Genomic DNA, 20516 nt, shown 5'->3' with positions numbered 1-20516 from the left:
TACATATTAAAATGCTAGTCCATGTACATGTAATGCACATCTATTTAATGCATGAATAGAAAAGAAATTTATATCCATTCCTAGATTGGGGATTCTTGTAATAATATACTTCAAGAACTAACCAAAGTTCTGTAATGTTTTCAGAGGTGAAAGAAAAAAAAAAAGTGAAACAATGCTGAGATGTCAAAGATACATCGCTTGTTTTCAGACTTATTTTTGTCTCCAGCTTTCTTACAGGCCTTCCCCTCAGAGTCTGTTCAGTTTTCTTGTGTAACAGACAGATCTTTTCCTTTAATAAGGTGGTTTGCACTAACCTAGAAATGGACATATACCATCACTTTTGCACTTGTCTGTTTCTTTGTTTACTTTTCACAAGAATGAAAGGGTAATCAAAACAATAAAACATTATCACTTGATTTTTAAAAAACTTTTAGTTAATGCACTAGATACCTAGTATAAGTTTAATAACACAACACTATTCAACAATAAAGAGTATTACTTTCTTGGAGGAGAAAAAGCAAAGCATATTCAGAAGGCAATTTCTGGCTATGACCTCATTGAATTTAGCTCCTCAAATACTTGTTGGAGAGACATAAAGTAAGTTTGAAGGGACTGAAATACAAGATTGCATCTACTTTATAAAAGCAATTTTTTTTGGACCTAAAAACTCCAGAAAGATTTGATCAGCAAGAGCTGAGTACTATACTACAAAAGAATTTGCAGTCTTTGAGATTTTAGTACAGTAAGGTTTTAAAAAAATCATTTATCTGTTTTAATTTAGATACAATTCACGTGCCATAAAATTCATCCTTTTAAAGGATACTTTTTTGGGCTTACGTACTATTGCTATTTAAAGTGACCCCTCTCGTAGATGAGATTATTGCTGTAAATTGGCATTATAAAGTGTTATCTTACCTTACAGAGAAAGTTGATCTTAAAACCCAAAGACTGGGCATTTCTTGAGCCTGAGTTCATGTAGTTTCCAACCAAAAGAACTAACTCTAAAAGTCTGTTAAAGCTTTCACTTTTCTTCAGTTCTTCACAGGCCAGAGTTACTGCTATGATGCTTGGTTTGATGTTGTTTACGTGTTCTTCAAATGTGAGCTTGAAAAGAATGCTATTGAGACGAGGACGCAACATTTTCACTGAGCTCATCTGTAAGATAAGGAATGCTGTATAAGAATATATATATAAAGCCCGTTATTTTTCTCTCTAGTGGGGATCATTTTAGAGACAATACTGTAAAACTTCTGAATAAAATGAATTCTCTCTGGGTTTTAACAAATATTATTCTACTTTGTTTTAGACATTTCAAAGGAATATTATTTTCAAAGTTTAAAGAAATAGCTGTTCAGTTTTAAAGGAATAAATGGAATCATCCTTACTGCATTAAGAAAATATTATTGAAGCTAAACAGTTGCTGTATGTTAACTGCATAATCATTAGTCATCAATAGCATTTAAACTGCCAAAAATCAGTCCCTGAGGCAAACTACGAAAATGTACAAACATGACATTGAGTGAATAGTTGGGCCACATATAAAAAATGTACACGATGACAGAAAATGTAAGTGCAACCACATTTCCTAAAAAAAATTTACATATCAGTATGCTGTCTGAAACCAGAAGACTAGCTCTGATTGAGCATTTAATAATTTTAAACCTATGATTTCTATTAATAAAATGTATTAATTATTTATATATGCTCTAAAGAATTTCACCTACTTGGCAGAATGTTGATGTTAAATAATTAAGTTATGGTAAAATCACATGAACTTACTTTTAAGTACATTATTCAAGAATTCTATATTGGTTTTCTTCAAAATAGTTCAACTTAGGTTTTAATTAATTGTTTCATAGTATCGGTGCACATTCTCTATTCCCTTTGGTATAGCTCCTACGATAATAATTTCTTTTAGTCTTTAATTCCCCAAAACTCCAAGTCATTTCACTAGTTTTTATTCACCAAAGGAATTCTGGGAGACAGGTGAGGGGAGGGTAGACACATAAGAACATAAGCACACACACAATGAAATTATTAACAATCCTAATTACATTTATTCTTTTTACACATATAGCTTAGTTTTCTTTTTAAATACAAATGCCAGGCACAGTGTAGGCATGAGATATCTGTAGACAACATGAAAAGCATTTGACAGCATAAACAAGAGTCCTTAAGCTACAAAGAACCCTTCAAAAGCAGCAAAATGAGCTGCTGAATAGACCCTATCTGCTCTAATACAAAAGCAAAGCATAATTTATCATTCTAACTCTTTGAAATGAATTTTCACATTAACCATGGGTGTCTGCCTGTCCAAAAATTAACCTTTGCTGTCTGCTAATCCCCCATATGCTTTCATGCTTTTTATAGGCAGATTATACTGGGAATATCCGCCTGTTACTATATCTACATAAGTCACATCACTTATCAATAGCTTTTTTTTAATACGATCAGGGTAGTATTCAAAGCATCCTACTGGGACTTCCCTGGCAGCGCAGTGGATAAGACTCCGTACTCCCAATGCAGGGGCCCAGGTTCAATCCCTGGTTAGGCAACTAGATCCCACACGCATGTCGCAACTAAGAGTTCGCATGCCACAACTAAGGAGCTCTGGAGCTGCAACTAAGGAGTCCACCTGCCGCAACTAAGACCCGGTGCAACCAAATAAATAACTAAATAAAATCTTTAAAAAAAAAAAAAAAGCATCCTACTGTTTCTTCAGTACTCGCATGGTAAGTATAAGACACACCATCTACTCACAAAAAGTGTCCAATATAACTCAAAACTCATAACACAATCACTTGAAAACTACAGCTAGCGATAGAACCAGCCCATGATTCTAAATGGGTAAACAGAAATTAAGTGCTGGAGATGTTCACTGAAAGAAGAGGAAACTTTAACTCTATGACTACAATGTTTAATGAAGGCTACACAGTAGAGGGGATACAAATGGATAAATAGATGAAAATTAAACAAGTAAAGAGAGAGAAAAAAAGCGAGCGAGCAAACACAAATGGGGACCAAAAGGAAGTTGTGAGAAAAGGTTTATAGGTTAGGAATATATGAGGTATATACCTAGGGGCAGAATTTAGATCAAAGTACCTTAAGATTCCATGTAAAGGCCATAAAATTGGAAGCTAACCACACCAAAGTCTACGTCTCCATGAATGTGCAAATCTCCATGTGTATGTTTGTGTGGGAATCTAAGTTTCTATGTCATTTTCTGCCTTCATTTATGCCTCTACCACTGTCTCCAAATCCTTTCCCACTTAATTTTTCCTTTATTTTCACTGCTAACTGGCTACCATTAGCACAGAAGCATGTTTCCTATCATTTTATGTGTTTAGGAAGTAGTGTTTTTTCAGTCTCCCTGATGGTTAAAAAAACCATAGAACTACTTTGACCAGGTGCTAGTCACCAAATACCTGTCCTTCTTCCCATGCTCTGTAGGACTTGTAGGAACCCTGCTCACCAGGGTGGCCTTGGTCTGAGATCCACAAGGAATTTAAACCCTAGGCTTACATAGATTTTCTTTTAGTCTTGCTTCAGTTCTAATACCACTTGTATTCATTCATATTTGTATCCTTTCTGGGCTTTGTATTTCAATCCTTGGCCTACAAACCCAAAGAGCAGGGATTTGATCTTTTTTTCAATACCAGCTCCAACCAAAATAATGGCCAAAAGTGTACTTTAGTAATTATAATAACAATAATAATGGCAAATGACATTTATTGAGTACTCTGTGCCAGACATTTTTCTACAGATGTGTTATATACATATATGCAGATTTGATTCTCAAAACAATCCTAGGAAAAGGTTATTAGCCTTAGTCTCATTCTAAAGATGAGGAAAGTGAGACACAGAAATACTAAGGAACTAGCACAGAGTCAAATTGTATGTTGAAGATCTGGAGATTTGAACTCAGGCATTCTGGCTACAGAATCCAAACTCTCAACCACTACACCACGCCGTCTCTTGAGTCATACCGAGAGCAGTATGTATGAGTGGCTGAAGGAGAGATTAGGGGCAGGGATACCATTAGTTAAGTCTTCAAATGGTCTTAGAAACAGGTAATGACCTAGGATGTTGACAGTAGGAAGGGAAAGGAAGCAATAGATACAAGAGGCAGAATTAAGGAAGAAGCAGTGGGACTTAGTAAATGACCAGTTATGGGAGGAGAAAGTCAAAGATGGCTCCAAGGTGTAAAGTCCTTTGTGAGGTAAAATGTTGTTGGCATTAATGAAGGCTGAAGGATATGCTGATTTGATGCAGTTTACTGTTTGTTTGTTTTTTGTTTCAGAGAATGAGGATAGATGAATTTGCTTCCCCTGATCTGCTGCCTACACTTCAGTAAGCTAATCAGGGACTAAGACAGTGGGGGCCGGTAGGGTACAGCTTAGTAGCAAATTCAACCAAAGGACTGAATCTAGAAACTTTTGCATAGTTAGACTGTGTGAAACTAATCCACCTAATTTTTCTGCTTCAGTTTCCTCATTTGTAAAGTAGGGGAAAGTCCTGTCGAGCAGTCTTGTTTTGATAATTAGGTAGGAGCCAAATAAATGATCCAAATATATTCTTTCCTTCTGTTTTAGTCTCTGCCTCTAGAGTTATGGAAAGGTGAGGTTAACAGTGTGAGATTCAGAAGTGAAAAATATTACTTGGATGCTACCAAGACATTTTTATTAGCATTTAAGTGAACTTGGTTCACCATCCTCTCAGACACCAGTGTATTTTATTATTAACAAAGACACTATTAGATCCCCACTATGAAAACGCCAAATCTTGGAGTCATACTCAAATCCTGGTAAAGACAATGTAATTTAATACTATTCCTTGCCTATATTTTAACCTGAAGAATTTCTTAGAATTGGTTCTTATTTTCAATTCTCACCATTCAAGCTTAAAATTTATGTACTTTAAGGTTGAATTACTAAAATAGACTATTTAAATATGTTCCCTGATCCCTCCAGTCTTCCCCCCTCTAAATCCTCACATGAATAGTAAAATGACACCTCTATAATAGGGAAATAATATTGCTTTCTTGGCATTTTGAGTTTTAGATATTGTTATGATATCTGATAGCATTTGGAAATTCAGTTCTTGAGTTTAGGAGGAGATAAGTATCAGAGTTGGCAGATTTGGGAGTGACTGGAATAGATGTTGTGAAAGGCAGGTTGTTGATGAGGAGAGTGTATAGAGAGAAAAATCAAAGACTGCACCTTGTATAGCACCTAGCATGGGTCCTTGCATTTATTAGACATTCAAATATTTGCTGACTGATTTTAAAAGCACTCCTTAGATGACTAACCATTTTCCGGATCTTCTCCCAAGGAGGACAGACAGGTTGTCTATTGAACAAAATTAACAGCCGACGGTAATGTTTTACTGTCCCCAAAATAATGTCTTCAGCTAAGATGTCAAACCAGAAATGCTAGGGAATTAACTTTGTTGAACTGCTGTTACTGGATATAATCTATCATCAGTCAACCTGATTCAGGGAAGAGGTTGTGCATCATAAGAGGATCAGAGTTGACCTCTGACTTGGCAAAATTTCTTCCTTCATTTACTCACTAGATTAAAGTTTAGTGCAGAGCAGGTGATAAACATCATAGGTGATTTGAAAAAAAAGTCCTTGTAAAACAAATGGATGGATGGATGTATTCATTCATACAAACAGAAACTCCAATATCAGCAAAGTGCTGGATTGGGAAGCAGATGCATAGTGTGAAGAGGTATCACAGTAGGCTGATGTGAGGCAGGAGGAGGGTACCCTACTCCGTATGTAAAGTCATTAGCTACCAAATGTGTCATCCCAACGGTATTGCCCAGGCTCAATCTTAGCCCGAATTCAGAGCCCCGTATAACTATTTTGAAGGGTAGGTTCGAGAGAGTTTTCCCCTTAATCCTCAGAGAGGGAGAGAAACCATTCTCTACATTCTCTAGACCTATAAGGTACATTGTAGTGGAAGAAACAGGGACTTTTGAGTTATACAGACATGGACTTGAACTATACTTCTGTTACTTTATAGTTATGATCTAATCCAAGTTACTTAATGTTTCTGAGACTTTATGTCCCCATCAGTAAAATGTATTCCTTAAGTCACTCATGCAAGTTGCAGTAAGACTTAAATGAGATCCTATGTGTAACATTACTGTCATGGTAGCTGACACAATGGAAGCACTCTGAAACAATAGCTATTGTTGTTATTACCCTCTTTACTCATCCTCAGAAATTCCTAAGAAGGTACCATGGTCCCTGACTATTCTCCCAAACCTGAGATAAAGTTTCTCTCATCCACAATTAAGGAATGTGTGCTACCAGGGCTTGGTGAAGAATGTCCCCCATTAACTATTTCACACTTCATAAATATCGTGCAGTGCTCCTTTCAGTCCGTTTCAACGCATAATATACATTTACTATTAGAAATATTAGCACTGAAAATGTGTTACTGTAAAAATCAAGAGGATTATGGAGGAAATAATCTCCTTATTAATCTTCAGGGTAGATGAAACTATATGGATGCATCTCTTTAAGGAGCCACAAAACAGTATGCTTTGATGATACTAATAGAATTTGCTGCAATCAGAAGTGTGAATTTTTATGATCAGACCAGGGTAGACTGATAGACAATAGTTGAATCTCCATTAGAGGATTTGAGTGTGTAAGGGAATGTCTTGGATAACTAAGCTTAGAAATCATAGGAAGCACTGAGCGACATCCCCAGCCACAGATATAATTATTAAAAGGTGCATGTCTCATAAAGGCATTTGAATGCACCTAAGTGATATAAGGAAATATAACAAAAACTTGGCTGAAATGTATGTTTGTTTTTCCTTGTGGTTCCTCGTCGCATTTTAGATGACTGGCATCCTTTGTTTTATAATTCATTCCTTGAAGTGCTGTAGGCTGGTGACCAAGGTGTTGTATTATGTAGGGGATTTTTTTGTGTTACAAGATACTTTTCTGTCAAATCACATCAAGCAGCTATCATTTCTTTAGCTGATCTGCACTATATTAAAAAGAAAAAAACTGTACCCTGACGGCTTTAGTGAGAGCAGCTACAAGTGGGTTATTTCCCCAAAGAGTTAGACACAGTTTTGTTTATATAATTTGAATTTTATACACTTCACTACCTATGCACCTGGTGAATATTGATGTTCTGCCATACTACCATAAGAATCCAGAGAGAAAGAGAAAAGACCCAAGTGTAACAATCGTGTGCGAAGAAGGAGGAGGTAGCCACATGCCACTCCTGCAGTCACGTGTCACTCACCTTTAAGGGGATTTCTGTTATCTTTCATTTTGCATTGCTAAGAAACACACCTTCAACTGCCATCATATGTGAACATAACTATGATCTTCTAGTGTCTTCAAAATATGTTAAAAATTCATTGGAATTAACAGATATATTTGTAAGAAATATACATTTGTTACAAGGTGTCCCCTCCATACCTAAATACTATTGGGACCCAATGTATGGATACACTGAATATACAGAATAATTTTGTATCAGTGACTATAATTAAGGTGATGATAACGAAGTGACAATAAAGAAGAGTGGATTTAAGTTAGAAAGCAGGCAGAATTGCCTATAAAAGTTGTGAGATTCAGACTCCACAACTGAGCAGAAGTCTGCCTGGAAGTATGGAAATAAAGCAAGGACATCTGTGATTCTCTGTTAAATAAATCATTTTACTATCCTATTTAGACATAACCCCCTCCAGACTAGGCTCTCTACTGCTCACTGCTGTACTTTCTGCAGTACACCTAGTACTTGGACTGCACAAAATCATCAATACAGGTACATTTGCTGTATGGAGCCAATGGCAAATGTTTGTGTACTAGATATCAGGAGAGATAAGAGCCATGGCTGATCTGTAAAATGAGGCTTTGGAAAAACGGAGTGTTGAAAACTGACTGTACCCCAGAAAAGCAATGATATGCTGATAGAGAATATTTTCCCCAAATAGAATGATATGTGGAAATTATGTATCAACAAACATTTACTCATCTACAGTCTGGAACAGAAAATGGTAACAATGTCGGCCCCAAGAGACACTGGAAACTCAGAAGAATTACACTAAGAATTAGAGCAAGAATTTCAAAACATCCTTCTGAAAACAACTGTCTGAAGCCAAGAACGGCCATCAGAGCATCTGTAATGGTAATGCTATGCTGCTATCTTACGGATTACTGATATATGGAGAAGGAAAAGGGGTTAATTTTTTATTTTTTAAAAATTTAATGAAAAGCAATCAACAGCAAAATTGATTGACATCCCCAGACTTAATCTGAATATTCAGTTTTCAGGTGGTTTTATTTTACCTCATTTTATTGCAAAAGCTGATGGAAATAAGCAATCTTGTCACAAAATGGACTATTATGAGAAGTTAATGAAATGAACAAGAATCTGAATACATGGATTTGAGAACGAGTCATGGCGAGTCTTCTTTTACTTGATCTCACAATTATTAAACCAGCTTTTTTTCAGATAAAATAAATGTACATCTGGAAGTAAGAGCTAGCATTCATATTTACAGAAGGAATGAAAATAGAAACAATCAAGGCATTACATATCAAAACACTGAACACTTTGAATGAAAGCAGATAAAGAAAAATGCAATTTTCCCAATGAATATGCAAACCTGAATAATTTAATATTAATGGAACAGAAAAGCTACAATTTTCCATCTAAACTAATTGCCTTTGATGATATGTAGGAGAAAAAAAAAAGCTTTTAAGAATTTCCTTTTCACCTGGTTAAGCTATCTTGAATAGAGCTCATAAGCTCTTAGGAGACTTTAAAAAAATTAAAAAGCACACTGACTTTATAGTTGTACTTCCAACAATAGGCATAAATCCACTCCTCCTGCCTTCACATATTTATGTAGAGAAAGAAAAAAGTTAAATGTGCTGTCAGCAGTATCACATAATCTTTGCTTTTCATTATAAATGTTTTTATGCACAAGGCTATCTCAACATCTTTTTATTAGATTATAGCTTTAGAATGTTTTTAATTGAAAAATATGGGTAATTTTTGAGGTCAGAAAAATAAAGTACCAATTACCAAGAGAACTAATTATTGCCTTCTTTTTCTCAGAAGATGTGTTAGTTTAATAGATACACATAGTATGGGTCTCCATCCTCAGTGCAAGACAAGTGGAAGTTTCTGTCACTCTGAGGTTTAAGAACAGCTGAGCTGCAAACACACTCAGAAGAATCTAAAAGCTCCTGCTGGGGGTTCTAACTGGCAGAGCTTTCAAAGATCTGTTCTTTATTCCCAGTAAAGGTACAGCACATAATTACAACAATGTACCAAATTCAATTCTGTGTGAGGCAGGTTGGAGGACAAGTCAGTGGGAAGCTATGCCACCAATATACCCCCCTAAAGAAAAGGATTATTGATCATAGAAGGTGTGGGAACTAGCATACCCCTCTTCCCAGGAGGTCTGCTTGGGAAGACCTCCTGGGAAGAGGGATATGCTAGTTTTTTTATTTGTTTCTTTTCTCTCTCTCTTGCTCTCGCTTTTTTTTTTTTTTTTTTTTTTTGGCTTCTTTTTAACTTACTACATGTGAATATAAGCAAGCAAACCCAATGATGCTACTTTGAAGAAAAAAAAAAAAAAAAACAAAGAAAACAAAACACCCAAAAAGTTTACAGAAAGCTTAGCAGCCCAGTCACTGTCTCAGGTAAGTTTATTTCTTTCAAAAAGTCAAAGCCAGATTTTTCCCTAGTCTTGCCAATTTTATTCTTTTCTGTTTGATGATGATTTTAATGAATCTTGCAGGAGTAATCACACTTCTGGCCTATGTCTATCCCTAACTGATGAGATTTTGTTTTTATCATCCAGGAAGTTATATACTAATGGAAACTCTATAGGACACTGGCAAGGGTGATAGGTGTAAAACTAGGAAAGAGTATTTATCGCTAGAGAAAGCAAAGAAAGAAAAGGACTCAGTAAGGAATCTAAATTCTTCAATGTTATCAAGTGCCATATGGATACAGAATTAGGACTGAAAAGAGCCCACTTGATTTTGCATTCAAGCTAATACATTCAACAAACATTTGGTAAGTATATGTCATGTGAATTAAATCAATATGATACATATACTTAAAGAAGTTGCAATCTAGCAGGGGTTATAGATATGCAATAAATAACCTCGCAATTAAATATTTAATTAAAAAACATGAGAAAGGAAAAGAAAAAAGGTGCTCTGAGAGAGTTTAATAGGGAGACCTAATTTTAATTGATAGGTAAGTGAAGGCATCACAGAGAGAATGAAATTTAAGCAGAAACTCGAAGAATAAGCAGGAGAGAGGCAGGCAGCAAGTGGGAGTAAGAGGGAGCAATGTGTGTAACGGTCCAAAGGCAGGAAATAGCATGGTAAATTCAGAAAACAACGCACTGATGCTTTAAGCAGATAGAGAAATAATGATGCAACACAAATGTACTCTAGAAATGTCACATTGAGGGCTGTGCCGAGGCTGATTTGGAAAACGGCAAAAGTATAAGTGGAAAAAACAGGCTAAAAGTATATTATAATGGTTAAGGGAAAGATGATGCTGGCTTGGGCTAAAGTGGTGACGGCACAGAAAAAGAGAAGTGAGTAGAACCGATGTATATTTTAGATACAATTAGGAGGTAATTAATGATCCCTTCTAGATCAGTTTCAATGCATTGTTTAAGGCAGAATTCTGATTGCTGTTTGTTAAATAGTAACTAGAGGTAAGGAAGTAGAGAACAAATACACTAATCTTTGAAAAAACTGATGCTAGGTAATGAAGAGAGGGCAGTAGCTATCATGGACCTCAGGGCCAATGAAGGATTTTTATTCATCCATCCATCCATCCATCCATCCAGCTACCCATTCATACATTTTTAGGCAGTGAATGACTTAAGAAGATGCTTTTCTTCTGAAGAGAAGGGCAGAGTGGAGACTGACAAACTGAAGAGGCAATAGAATAACAGAACAAGAGTAGGCAGGGGATAATAATGCCTTAAACAGAGATAAGTAAATTAGTATGTAGTAGACTATCTCACACACACGTGGACGTGTACACACGTGCACACACCAGCTCAGTACAGTGGTTAAAATCACAATCCATGATGTCAGATTGCCTGGGATTGAATTCTGTACCTATTACTTACTATGTAACCTTGGACAAGGTCCCCAGCCTTCCTTGGCCTTAGTTTCTTCATCTGTAACATGAAGCTAATAATAGTGCCAATCTCATAGGGCCGTGAGGAATTCATGAGATGGTACATGTAAAAACGCTTAGCACAGAATCAGACACAGTAACACCTCAATACATTCTTATTTCTATCACTAATCATGACAACAATAGTATTAGTGATAATAAAGTATCCCTTTTTCTAAGGTTTGACAGCGAGGAAGCTAATAAAAGATATGGGTAGAGATAACTGTAGGTAGGAGAGATGTTGGAAGTTCTGAAGCCTAGGTGCTTTCCCTTTTCCCTGGTAAGAGATTAGGTTGTTTGTAGTAAGTGAAAAGAATGGGGAGGGGAGGGAGTGAAGACTTGTGGAAAGCAGGTAAGATATGGTATAGGGTATAGCCGCTATGGAAAAACGAAAGACTACTGAATAGGAACAAGGAAAATAACTGCTGAAATGGCAAAGAAAGTCCTGCCGAGGTAAAAGCTAAAATGTCATAAAGACACCAATTCGCTCAGTTCACCAAAGAGAACAGGGAAGGCATAAAGCCAGAGAGTTAGAGGCAGAATGAGAACGCAAAGGAGCTCAGGTTTTATTCTGTAAACTCTGGAAGACACTGAAGGGTTTTAATACAGAAATCATAAGGTTAATATAGATTTTAAGATGACTACACTAATACTTTTGATGGGGGAAGAAAGCAGAAGTAAGACAACCAGTTTGGAGCCTTTTTCATTAGGGCAGATGATTCTATGCATTTCCAAAGTTGTCCTAAATGTAGGCTGTCAATATATTTTGAGGATTAAAAAGCATTTGGGCGTTTCCAGACAGAAGTGAATTTAATTTCAGCATAGACCTGGAGAAATATATTTGAACATAATTTTTACTTTTAGAGATCTAAACTATGCTATTTTTAATCTCAGGCTCATACTTGGTTTGAATAATTGTCCTATAATTCAATTCAAAAAACACTTATCTACTATCTATTATATACAATATATACATGCTTACATACATAGTTAAAAGACTGAGTCATATCATTATTTCAAGAATCTTTTTGCTATATATATATGAGATGACCTAAACTTTATTTGGCACATCCTGATTGATACTGCCTTAGGTAATTTACATAGCATAAACTACTTTGTAATGTCCTTGACTATTTCCCCTACAGACGTGTAGCTAAGGATGGGGAGAGTAAATAAGAGGACCAGGTGACTTCATGTTCACAGCCCCAGAATTATTTATGGTTATGTGCACAAACAAGAAATCTCTTTCATTTTCTACTTTGCTTTGAGTTCAGAAGTTATATTGCTTTTTATGTCCCCAAACTTCATTTCCTCAGTGTGGTACCAAGGATATTCCTCTTGAAGGATTTGCTTGGCAAACTAATACATCTTCCAAGATAAACTGCATTCAGAAAAAAAATGGCTTCAGAGAAATTGTGTAGTGTACCTACCGTAAAACTTATAACCACCATGGCACAGCTGAATTCTCAGATGGTATATAGCCTTGCTTCAATTATAATATGAATTCAAGTAGCTTAAGTTTCAAGTGTGGACTTTGGTCTAGAAAATTTTACTATTTAATATTGTGTTAAAGTGCTGCTACTTAGTAAATAATATTTTGCCAGTTTAGTTGATTAATTTGCCTAACTAAAAAACGAGAGATATCTCTTCCTCAGGTACCTTTACATGCTCTGTCTCACCCTAAATATACATTCCTGATTTGCTTTTCAAGGATTTGACAGAATCCTTCTACATCAGCATATACAATGCCATATCTGAAAATTAATAAACTCTAAATATGATCAAGCAGTTATTGCATATGTTCAAAAGGAACGTACTCTGTTCCATCTATCACATTTTGATTTTAAACAGGATTTTTAAATTGCAAAGTACCAAATCAGATCAATTCAAATACATTACTATTAAAGAGGTTAAACCTGAATGAACTTTTTGGCCAACCCAATATTTCAGATGAAGCAGACAGTGTTTGACTATTGGGTCCGGCGGTAATTTTAAGAAGTCTTAGTATGCACATGCAAAATGGTCAGAGAGCCAGGGTAAAACTGAAAGCTGTAATAGAACTGTTTGTTCACATGGCAAACAAACTTGTATGGAACACCTAAGTCAAAAATAGCTTTTCTCTAAAAAAGTAAATAAATCATCATGCCCTCTTTCCCACCATCTTTTTAAAAATTTTTCCTATGAAATTTTCTTTCCAGCTGAAGCAGTGTACGTAAAGCTTTCAATCAATTAATGATACTCTATGGGATATCTGAAAATTCTTGTGCTTTTTCTAATACAATATATACCACAGAAAACAGTCTCCAGAACATTACTAATTATCTAGTTTCCACGCTTATTCTTAGCCTAACTCTTTTAGGGCTAAATTCTAGCATCAAGATCTAAATAGAAGAAAAAACAGTCAATACAATAATATGCATTATTTTCATATATTAATATCAGCACTGATATAGAGGAAGGCCCACGAGATGTCTAGAGGTATTTCATAATGTAAAACTTAATTTCTTTAGTTTTCAATAATATTATAAATAATAAACAAGGATTTTTTTCTGACAGCTAATGTTATATTAAGTTATGTAGTTATTATACAGTAGAAAAAAATATCAACGATTGAAATGCCTTTTTTTTCCACTGTTTCTGATAAGTGTTACCTCCAAGCTGAGTTTGTGGGCCCTTAGACTAGATACATACCACAACTCCAAACTGTTCAGGCTCACAAAGGTCATCATATTCATTCTTCAGCTGTGCTAATTCACTGAGTACCTTCTGCTCAGGAAGATGTTTTATAAGGTTCTAAAAAGAAATAAAAGCATAAAAGTTTAGTATTTCATGATTAGGATTATTAAACATGCATTAGCAACTCTAAAAGTGATTAACTAGAAAAGCGGATAAATTTCTGATTGTGGTTCTGCCATAGTACCAGTGTATCTTCCCCTTCTCCCCAAAAACTTAACCAAAAAATGAACGACAATTTAATGTGAATAAATACATAAACATGTTTGGTGTCTATGCACTACAGTACATAAATGTGAAATTAAAAAATCATATGACAATAAATAACAATCCAAAACTGACTAACTTTCTGGGCCTTAAACACATAGCATACTTTTTAAGTTTTATTTCCTGTCCTGGTAATTAGTCAATCTATATAAAAAACAGGAAAATACTATGTAGAATTAACTCATGGGCAATAATAATAATCAACTCTACTCTTCATAATTGGCAAAATTGGGAATCATCTTCAATCTTATAAACCACACCAAGCCTGTAAAAATTAATCTCCCATTATTTACAATATCTGTATTTTTTTTCTTTTTTTCTATTCTGTTCTTCTATGTGATTCCTAATTTCCAATACAATTATCAAGAAACAAGCCTAGCCTTGGTCCCTAAAGTCCATACATCATTTTCCCAGCTATTTCAGCTTTACCACCTCACAGCTGGCCACATAAGAGTCAAACACTGAGTCTGAGGGACAAGTGTGCAGCCCAACTAAAATATTCAAGCACATTAAAACTACCTTTCAGAACAACTTGAATATATATACAATATCTGTACTTAAATACATAATACATCCCAACTTTAATGGAGAACCAAGAAAAAGTGATGAAGTCTGATGCATGTTCAAGTCTGATGCCTAAGAGAATCAAAATTCATGAATTCTTCTCAACCTAGCTTATCTTGGACTTTGGTACAGTTCTAACTATCATCACATTAACCTGCAACCAATGTTTTGGGGATCTGTATGGAATTTAAAAAGGCATATAAAAGGGAAAAAAGCAGGAAACAAAGATTTAAGAAAGTAGAGTTGATGAAAAATGGCAGAGAAGGAAGCTCCAGAGATTGATCCCTCCATCAAAGCAGCCACTGAGCTGGAAAGAGTGATTTAATAAACTATTTCAGAACTGTGGAACCTGACTGGATAATTCCAACAAGGGAAGTGTTTGATAAAGAGAGACTCTGGTAAGAGAATGACATGCATAAAACAGATACCATATACTATTCCTCAGCACCACTGTGAAGATAGTGCCTGAGTTGCCAAAGGGGACGGCTGATGCCAGGGTGAGCAGTGGGGACCTTGTTCTCCGAAATTTGGAGATCTGAGTTTTGGTTGGTTTGGCAGATGCTTACCTTGGTTTCAACATTCTCTGGTTGCAGCAGCTTTCCCTGATGGCATCTATTGGAAGATTTAAACAGATAGAAACACCTCTCCTGCTTTTTGGAACCAGATATTTAAGGAAATCTTTGTCAGGTCACTGGCTGACAGAAGAGATAATGAAACCAAAACTGCAATGACCACACAGAAGGAATACACACTACCACTCTCAGCAAGCAAAAATCAGCAGTCTGTAAGGAGTGGCAGAATCAGATCCCAGAGTTATAGTATATTCAAATGTCTAGTTCTCAAAAAAAAATTACAAAGCACGTGAAGAAACAGGAAACGGGGCCTGTGAAGGGGAAAAAAAAAAGAATTTGACAGAAACTATCCCTAAAGAAGCTCAGACTTTAAAGTTATTAGTCAAAAATATTAAATCAACTGTCTTAAACATGCTTAATGAGCTAAAGGAAACTATGGACAAATAACTAAAGGAAATCAGGAGGATGATGTTATGAACAGAATGAGAATATCAATAAAGATATAGAAATTACAGAAAGGAATCCAAAAGAAATTCTGGAAGTGAAAAGTACAATAACTGAAATGAAAAATTTACTAGAGGGGTTCCACAGCAAATTTGAGCAGGCAGAAGAAAGGATTGATGAACCTGAAGATAAGGAAATCAAAATGATTCAGTCTGAGGAACAGAAAGATAAAAGAATGAAGAAAAACAAACAGAGCCTGAGGGATCTGTGAGACACCAAGCACACCAACATGTACATCACAGGATTCCCAGAAGAGAAAGGGGCAGAAAAAATATATGAAGAAATAATGGTTGAAAACTTCCTAACTCTGATGAAATACATAAATATTCACATCCAAAAAGCTCATTAACTCCAAGCAGGACATCAAAGAGGTCCACTCTGAGACACTTCCTAATTAAACTGTCAAAATGTAGAAAAAGAATTTTTAAAGCAGCAACAGGGAAGTGAATTGTCACATTTAATAGATCCTCAACAGGATTAATATATTTCTCCCATAGGAGTCAAAAGGTTATATTTAAAGTGCTGAAATAAATGACTATCAATAAGAATTTTATATCCACCAAACCATCCTCCTCCAAGAATGAAAAACTAAGACATTCCCAAATTAACAATAACAACAACAAAAGAGATAATTTATTGCTAGCAAACCTGTCCTGCCAGAAATACTAAAGGAGGTACTACAAGCAGAAATGAAATGACACCAAAAAGTAACTCAAAGACATAAGAAGAAATAAAGAGCAAGGTAACTACATAGATAAATATAAAAGTCAATGTTACTGTACTTTGGTTTGTAACTCCTCTTTTTTATTCTATATGATTTAAAAGTAAAGTGCAAAAAACAATAATTAGAAATCTTTGTTAATGGGCATATAATGTATAAACATGTAATCTATGACAACAGCAATATAAAGGGAGAAAAATGTACAGGAACACAGTGTTTATATATTATTATTGAAGTTAAGTTTTTATTATTAAGACTAGGTTGTTATAAGTTTAAGATGTTAATTTTAATCCCTAAGGTAATTACTAAGAAAATAACTAAAAATTACACAGAATAAAGAGAAGAATCAAAATAGTAGGCTACACAAAAAAAAAAACACAACTAACTACAAAAATAGATAATAATAGAGAAATTAAGGAACAAAAACATGTAAGACATACAGAAAATGGCAGAAAAAAGCCCTTCCTTATGAATAATTAATTTAAATGTAAATGAATTAAACCCTCCAATTAAAAGAAAGAGTTTTGCAGAACAGATTTAAAAACAAACAAATATTATGTACTCTTGGTGGGAATGTAAATTTGTACAGGCACTATGGAAAACAGTAAGGAGGTTCCTCAAAAAATTTTAAAAAGAACTATCATATAATCCAGCAATTCCACTTCTGGGTGTATATCTGAAGAAAATGAAGTGACTATATCAAAGAGATATCAGTATGCCCATGTTCAATGCACTATTATTTACAATTTCCAAGATATGAAAACAACCTGTGTCCATTAATGGATGAATGAATAAAGAAGATGATACAACACACACAAGCATGCACGCATGCATGCATGCATGCCACAATGGAATACTATTCAGCCCTAAAAAAGAATGAAATCTTGCCACTTGCAACAACACAGACGGACCTTGAGGGCATTATACTAAGTGAAATAAGTCAGACAGAGAAAGACAACTACCATATGATCTGATTTATATGTGGACTCTCAAGAAACAAAAACAAAACAACAACCAAAAACCAAGTTGATAGATGCAGAGAACAGACTGGTGGTTGCTGGAGTTGGGGGGTGGGGAGCAAAATAGGTGAAGTGGGGTCAAAAGGGACAAACTTCCAGCTATGAAACAAGACATGGGGATGTAACATACGGCATGGTGACTATAGTTATTAATACTGTATTGCATATTTGAGAGTTCTAAGACAGTAGATCTTAAAAGTTCTCATCACAAGAAAAAAAAAAGAAGAAAATTTCTATATGTATGGTGACATATTGTGGTGATCATGTTACAATTATACAAGTACTGAATCGTTACGTTGTACACCTGAAATTGATATGCTATGTGTCAATTATACCTCAATAAAACAAGTAAATAAATAAATAAAAACACATATCTTCTATATGCAGTCTACATGAGACTCACTTTCAATAAAAAGACAAAAAGTTGTTGAAAAGGATGGAAAAAGATATTGCATATAAACAGTAACCAAAAAAACAAAAAAGCTGAGGTGTCTATTTTATTGTCAAACTAAATAGACTTTAAATCACAAAATGATAACAAACAAGATATTATATATTAATAAAAGTTTCAACCTATCAAGAAGATATAATTATAAACATATTCACATCTAAGAACAGAGCTCCAAAATATATGAAGTAAAAATTGACAGAATTGAAGGAAGAAACAGACAGTTGTAAAACAATAGTTGGAATGCAGGGGTGATTCAACATACAAAAACCAATCAATATAATATACCACATTAATAGAATGAAGGGAAAAAAAACCCTCACATGATCATTTCAACTAATGCATGAAAAGCGTTTGACAAAATCCAACACACATTTGTGAGAAAAAAATACTCTTTAAACTAGGAGTAAAAGGAAGCTTTCTCAATATGATAAAGGTCGTATATGAAAAAGTCACAGTTAACATCATACTCAATGGTGAAAGACTGAAAGCATATCTGTTAAGAACAAGAACAAGGCAAGGATGCCTGCTTACACCATGTCTATCCATCATAGTACTGGAAGTTCTAACCAGAGAAATTAGGCAAGAAAGAGAAATAAAAGGCATCTAAATTGTAAAAGAAAAAAAAAAAACTGTCACTGTTTACAGATGGCATGATTTTATATGCAGAAAACACTAAATAATCCACCAAAAATAATCCACCAAAAATACTGATAGAGCTAATAAATGAATTCAGCAAAGTTTCAAGATACATAATCAGCACACAAAAATCAGTTGTATTTCTATGTACCATCAATAAACAATCTGGAGGCAAATTAAGAAAACAATTCCATTTATAATAGCATTTTTTAAAGCACCCACAATGAGATACCATTTCATGCACACTAGAATAGCTATTGCCAAAAAAATGGGAAATAACAAGTGTTGGTGAGGATGTGTTAAAATAGGAACCCTCATGCATTGCTGGTTGGAATGTAAAATGGCACCAGCACTGTGGAAAACAGTTTGGTGGTTTCTTAGAAATTAAACATAGAACTACCGTATGACCCCACAATTCCACTCCTAGGTATGTATCAAAAACAACTGAAAACAGCGTCTCAAACAGACACCTCTACACAAATGTCCATAGCATCATTATTCAATAGCCAGCAGGTAGAAACAACCTACTTGTCCATCAACAGATGCATTGATAAATGTGGTATGTACATACAACAGAATATTATTCAGCCAAAAAAGGAAGTTTTGATCCATGCTAAAACATGGATGAATCTTTTTTTTTATTTTTATTTTTTTTATTTTTGCAGTACACGGGCCTCTCACTGCTGTGGCCTCTCCCGTTGCGGAGCACAGGCTCCGGACGCACAGGCTCAGCGGCCATGGCTCACGGGCCCAGCTGCTCCGCGGCACATGGGATCTTCCCGGACCGGGGCACGAACCCATGTCCCCTGCATCGGCAGGCGGACCCTCAACCACTGCGCCACCAGGGAAGCCCATAGATGAATCTTGAAAATATTTCGCTTAGTGAAATAAGATAGACAAAAAAGGACAAATAATGTATGAACCCACTTATGTGTGGTATCTAGAACAGACAAATTCTTAGAGACAGTAGAACAGAGGTTACCAGGGGCTAGGGGCAGAAGGGAATGGGGAGTTACTGCTTAAAAGGTATAGAGTTTCTTTTAGGATGATAAAAAAGTTCTGAAAATAGTGGTGACGTTTGAACAACACTGTAAATATACTTAACACCACTTAAATTGTACAATTAAAATAGGTTAAATGGTACACTGTATATTATTGATGTTTCCAGATCAAAAAAAAAAAAAAAAAAGAGTAGACAACATATAGCCTTATAAGTCCCACAGGAAACAAGTGTATCATGTCTACTTTAAGTCCTCTTTTGTTCTCTCCATTTATCTTTTCTCTCCTCCCACTAATTCTGCATTTCCACTAAGCTCTACACCTGCAATGGCACCGACTGTGTAACTGATGAGACCAAAGACAAAATATCACGTCCTTTGACTTAAAAGAAATATCGATGTTGATATAACAATATAAACATATAATCAAATGAAATTAAGAACATCTACTATTTTGCTTCATTAATATCATTTTCTTTTATAGAATGAAAAGGTAAGTAAATACCAAGGTGTTATTTCTATTTTTCTAGAATATTTCTGATGTATATAAATTGTTTTTAAAATTTTTTCTCTGTTAATGGGACTTTTGTGAAGTATGTTATTAAGAAAAACAAAGAATCAGATTGGTAACTTGTATAATTTTCCCAAGAGGGAAACTCAATTAGAAAGATTAAGAACATTAATATAATTATTAAAAATATCAATTCTGCATATTTCAAACTCTCCACCTCAATTTTAAGTTTTAACTGTGAAAATAACTATTACAGAATGAATCAAGTCTAAAATAGAATTTTAGCTCTGAATGTGAAACTTGTTGTTATTTTGCTTCTCTTCCAGCTGTAGATAACCT

At 35.0% G+C, this 20516-nt stretch overlaps 1 protein-coding gene across 2 annotated transcripts in view; it reads right to left on the bottom strand.

Moving 5' to 3' along the window:
• DIAPH2 (diaphanous related formin 2) overlaps positions 1 to 20516 on the bottom strand; it is an 897660-nt gene that overhangs the window by 444355 nt on the left and 432789 nt on the right. For both annotated transcript variants that reach the window (XM_027086071.1, XM_027086072.1), the window contains exons 21-22: positions 13893 to 13994; positions 916 to 1155 (exon numbers count right to left, since the gene is read on the bottom strand). In XM_027086071.1, coding sequence (XP_026941872.1) covers positions 916 to 1155; positions 13893 to 13994 — 342 coding nt within the window. The remainder of the gene's footprint in view (positions 1 to 915; positions 1156 to 13892; positions 13995 to 20516) is intronic.

This window comes from Aethalodelphis obliquidens, unplaced genomic scaffold, assembly GCF_003676395.1.
Source record: "Aethalodelphis obliquidens isolate GAN/ISIS:26980383/991018 unplaced genomic scaffold, ASM367639v1 scaffold54, whole genome shotgun sequence".
NCBI lineage: Eukaryota > Metazoa > Chordata > Mammalia > Artiodactyla > Delphinidae > Aethalodelphis > Aethalodelphis obliquidens.
This window is presented reverse-complemented; position numbering and strand designations above follow the sequence as displayed.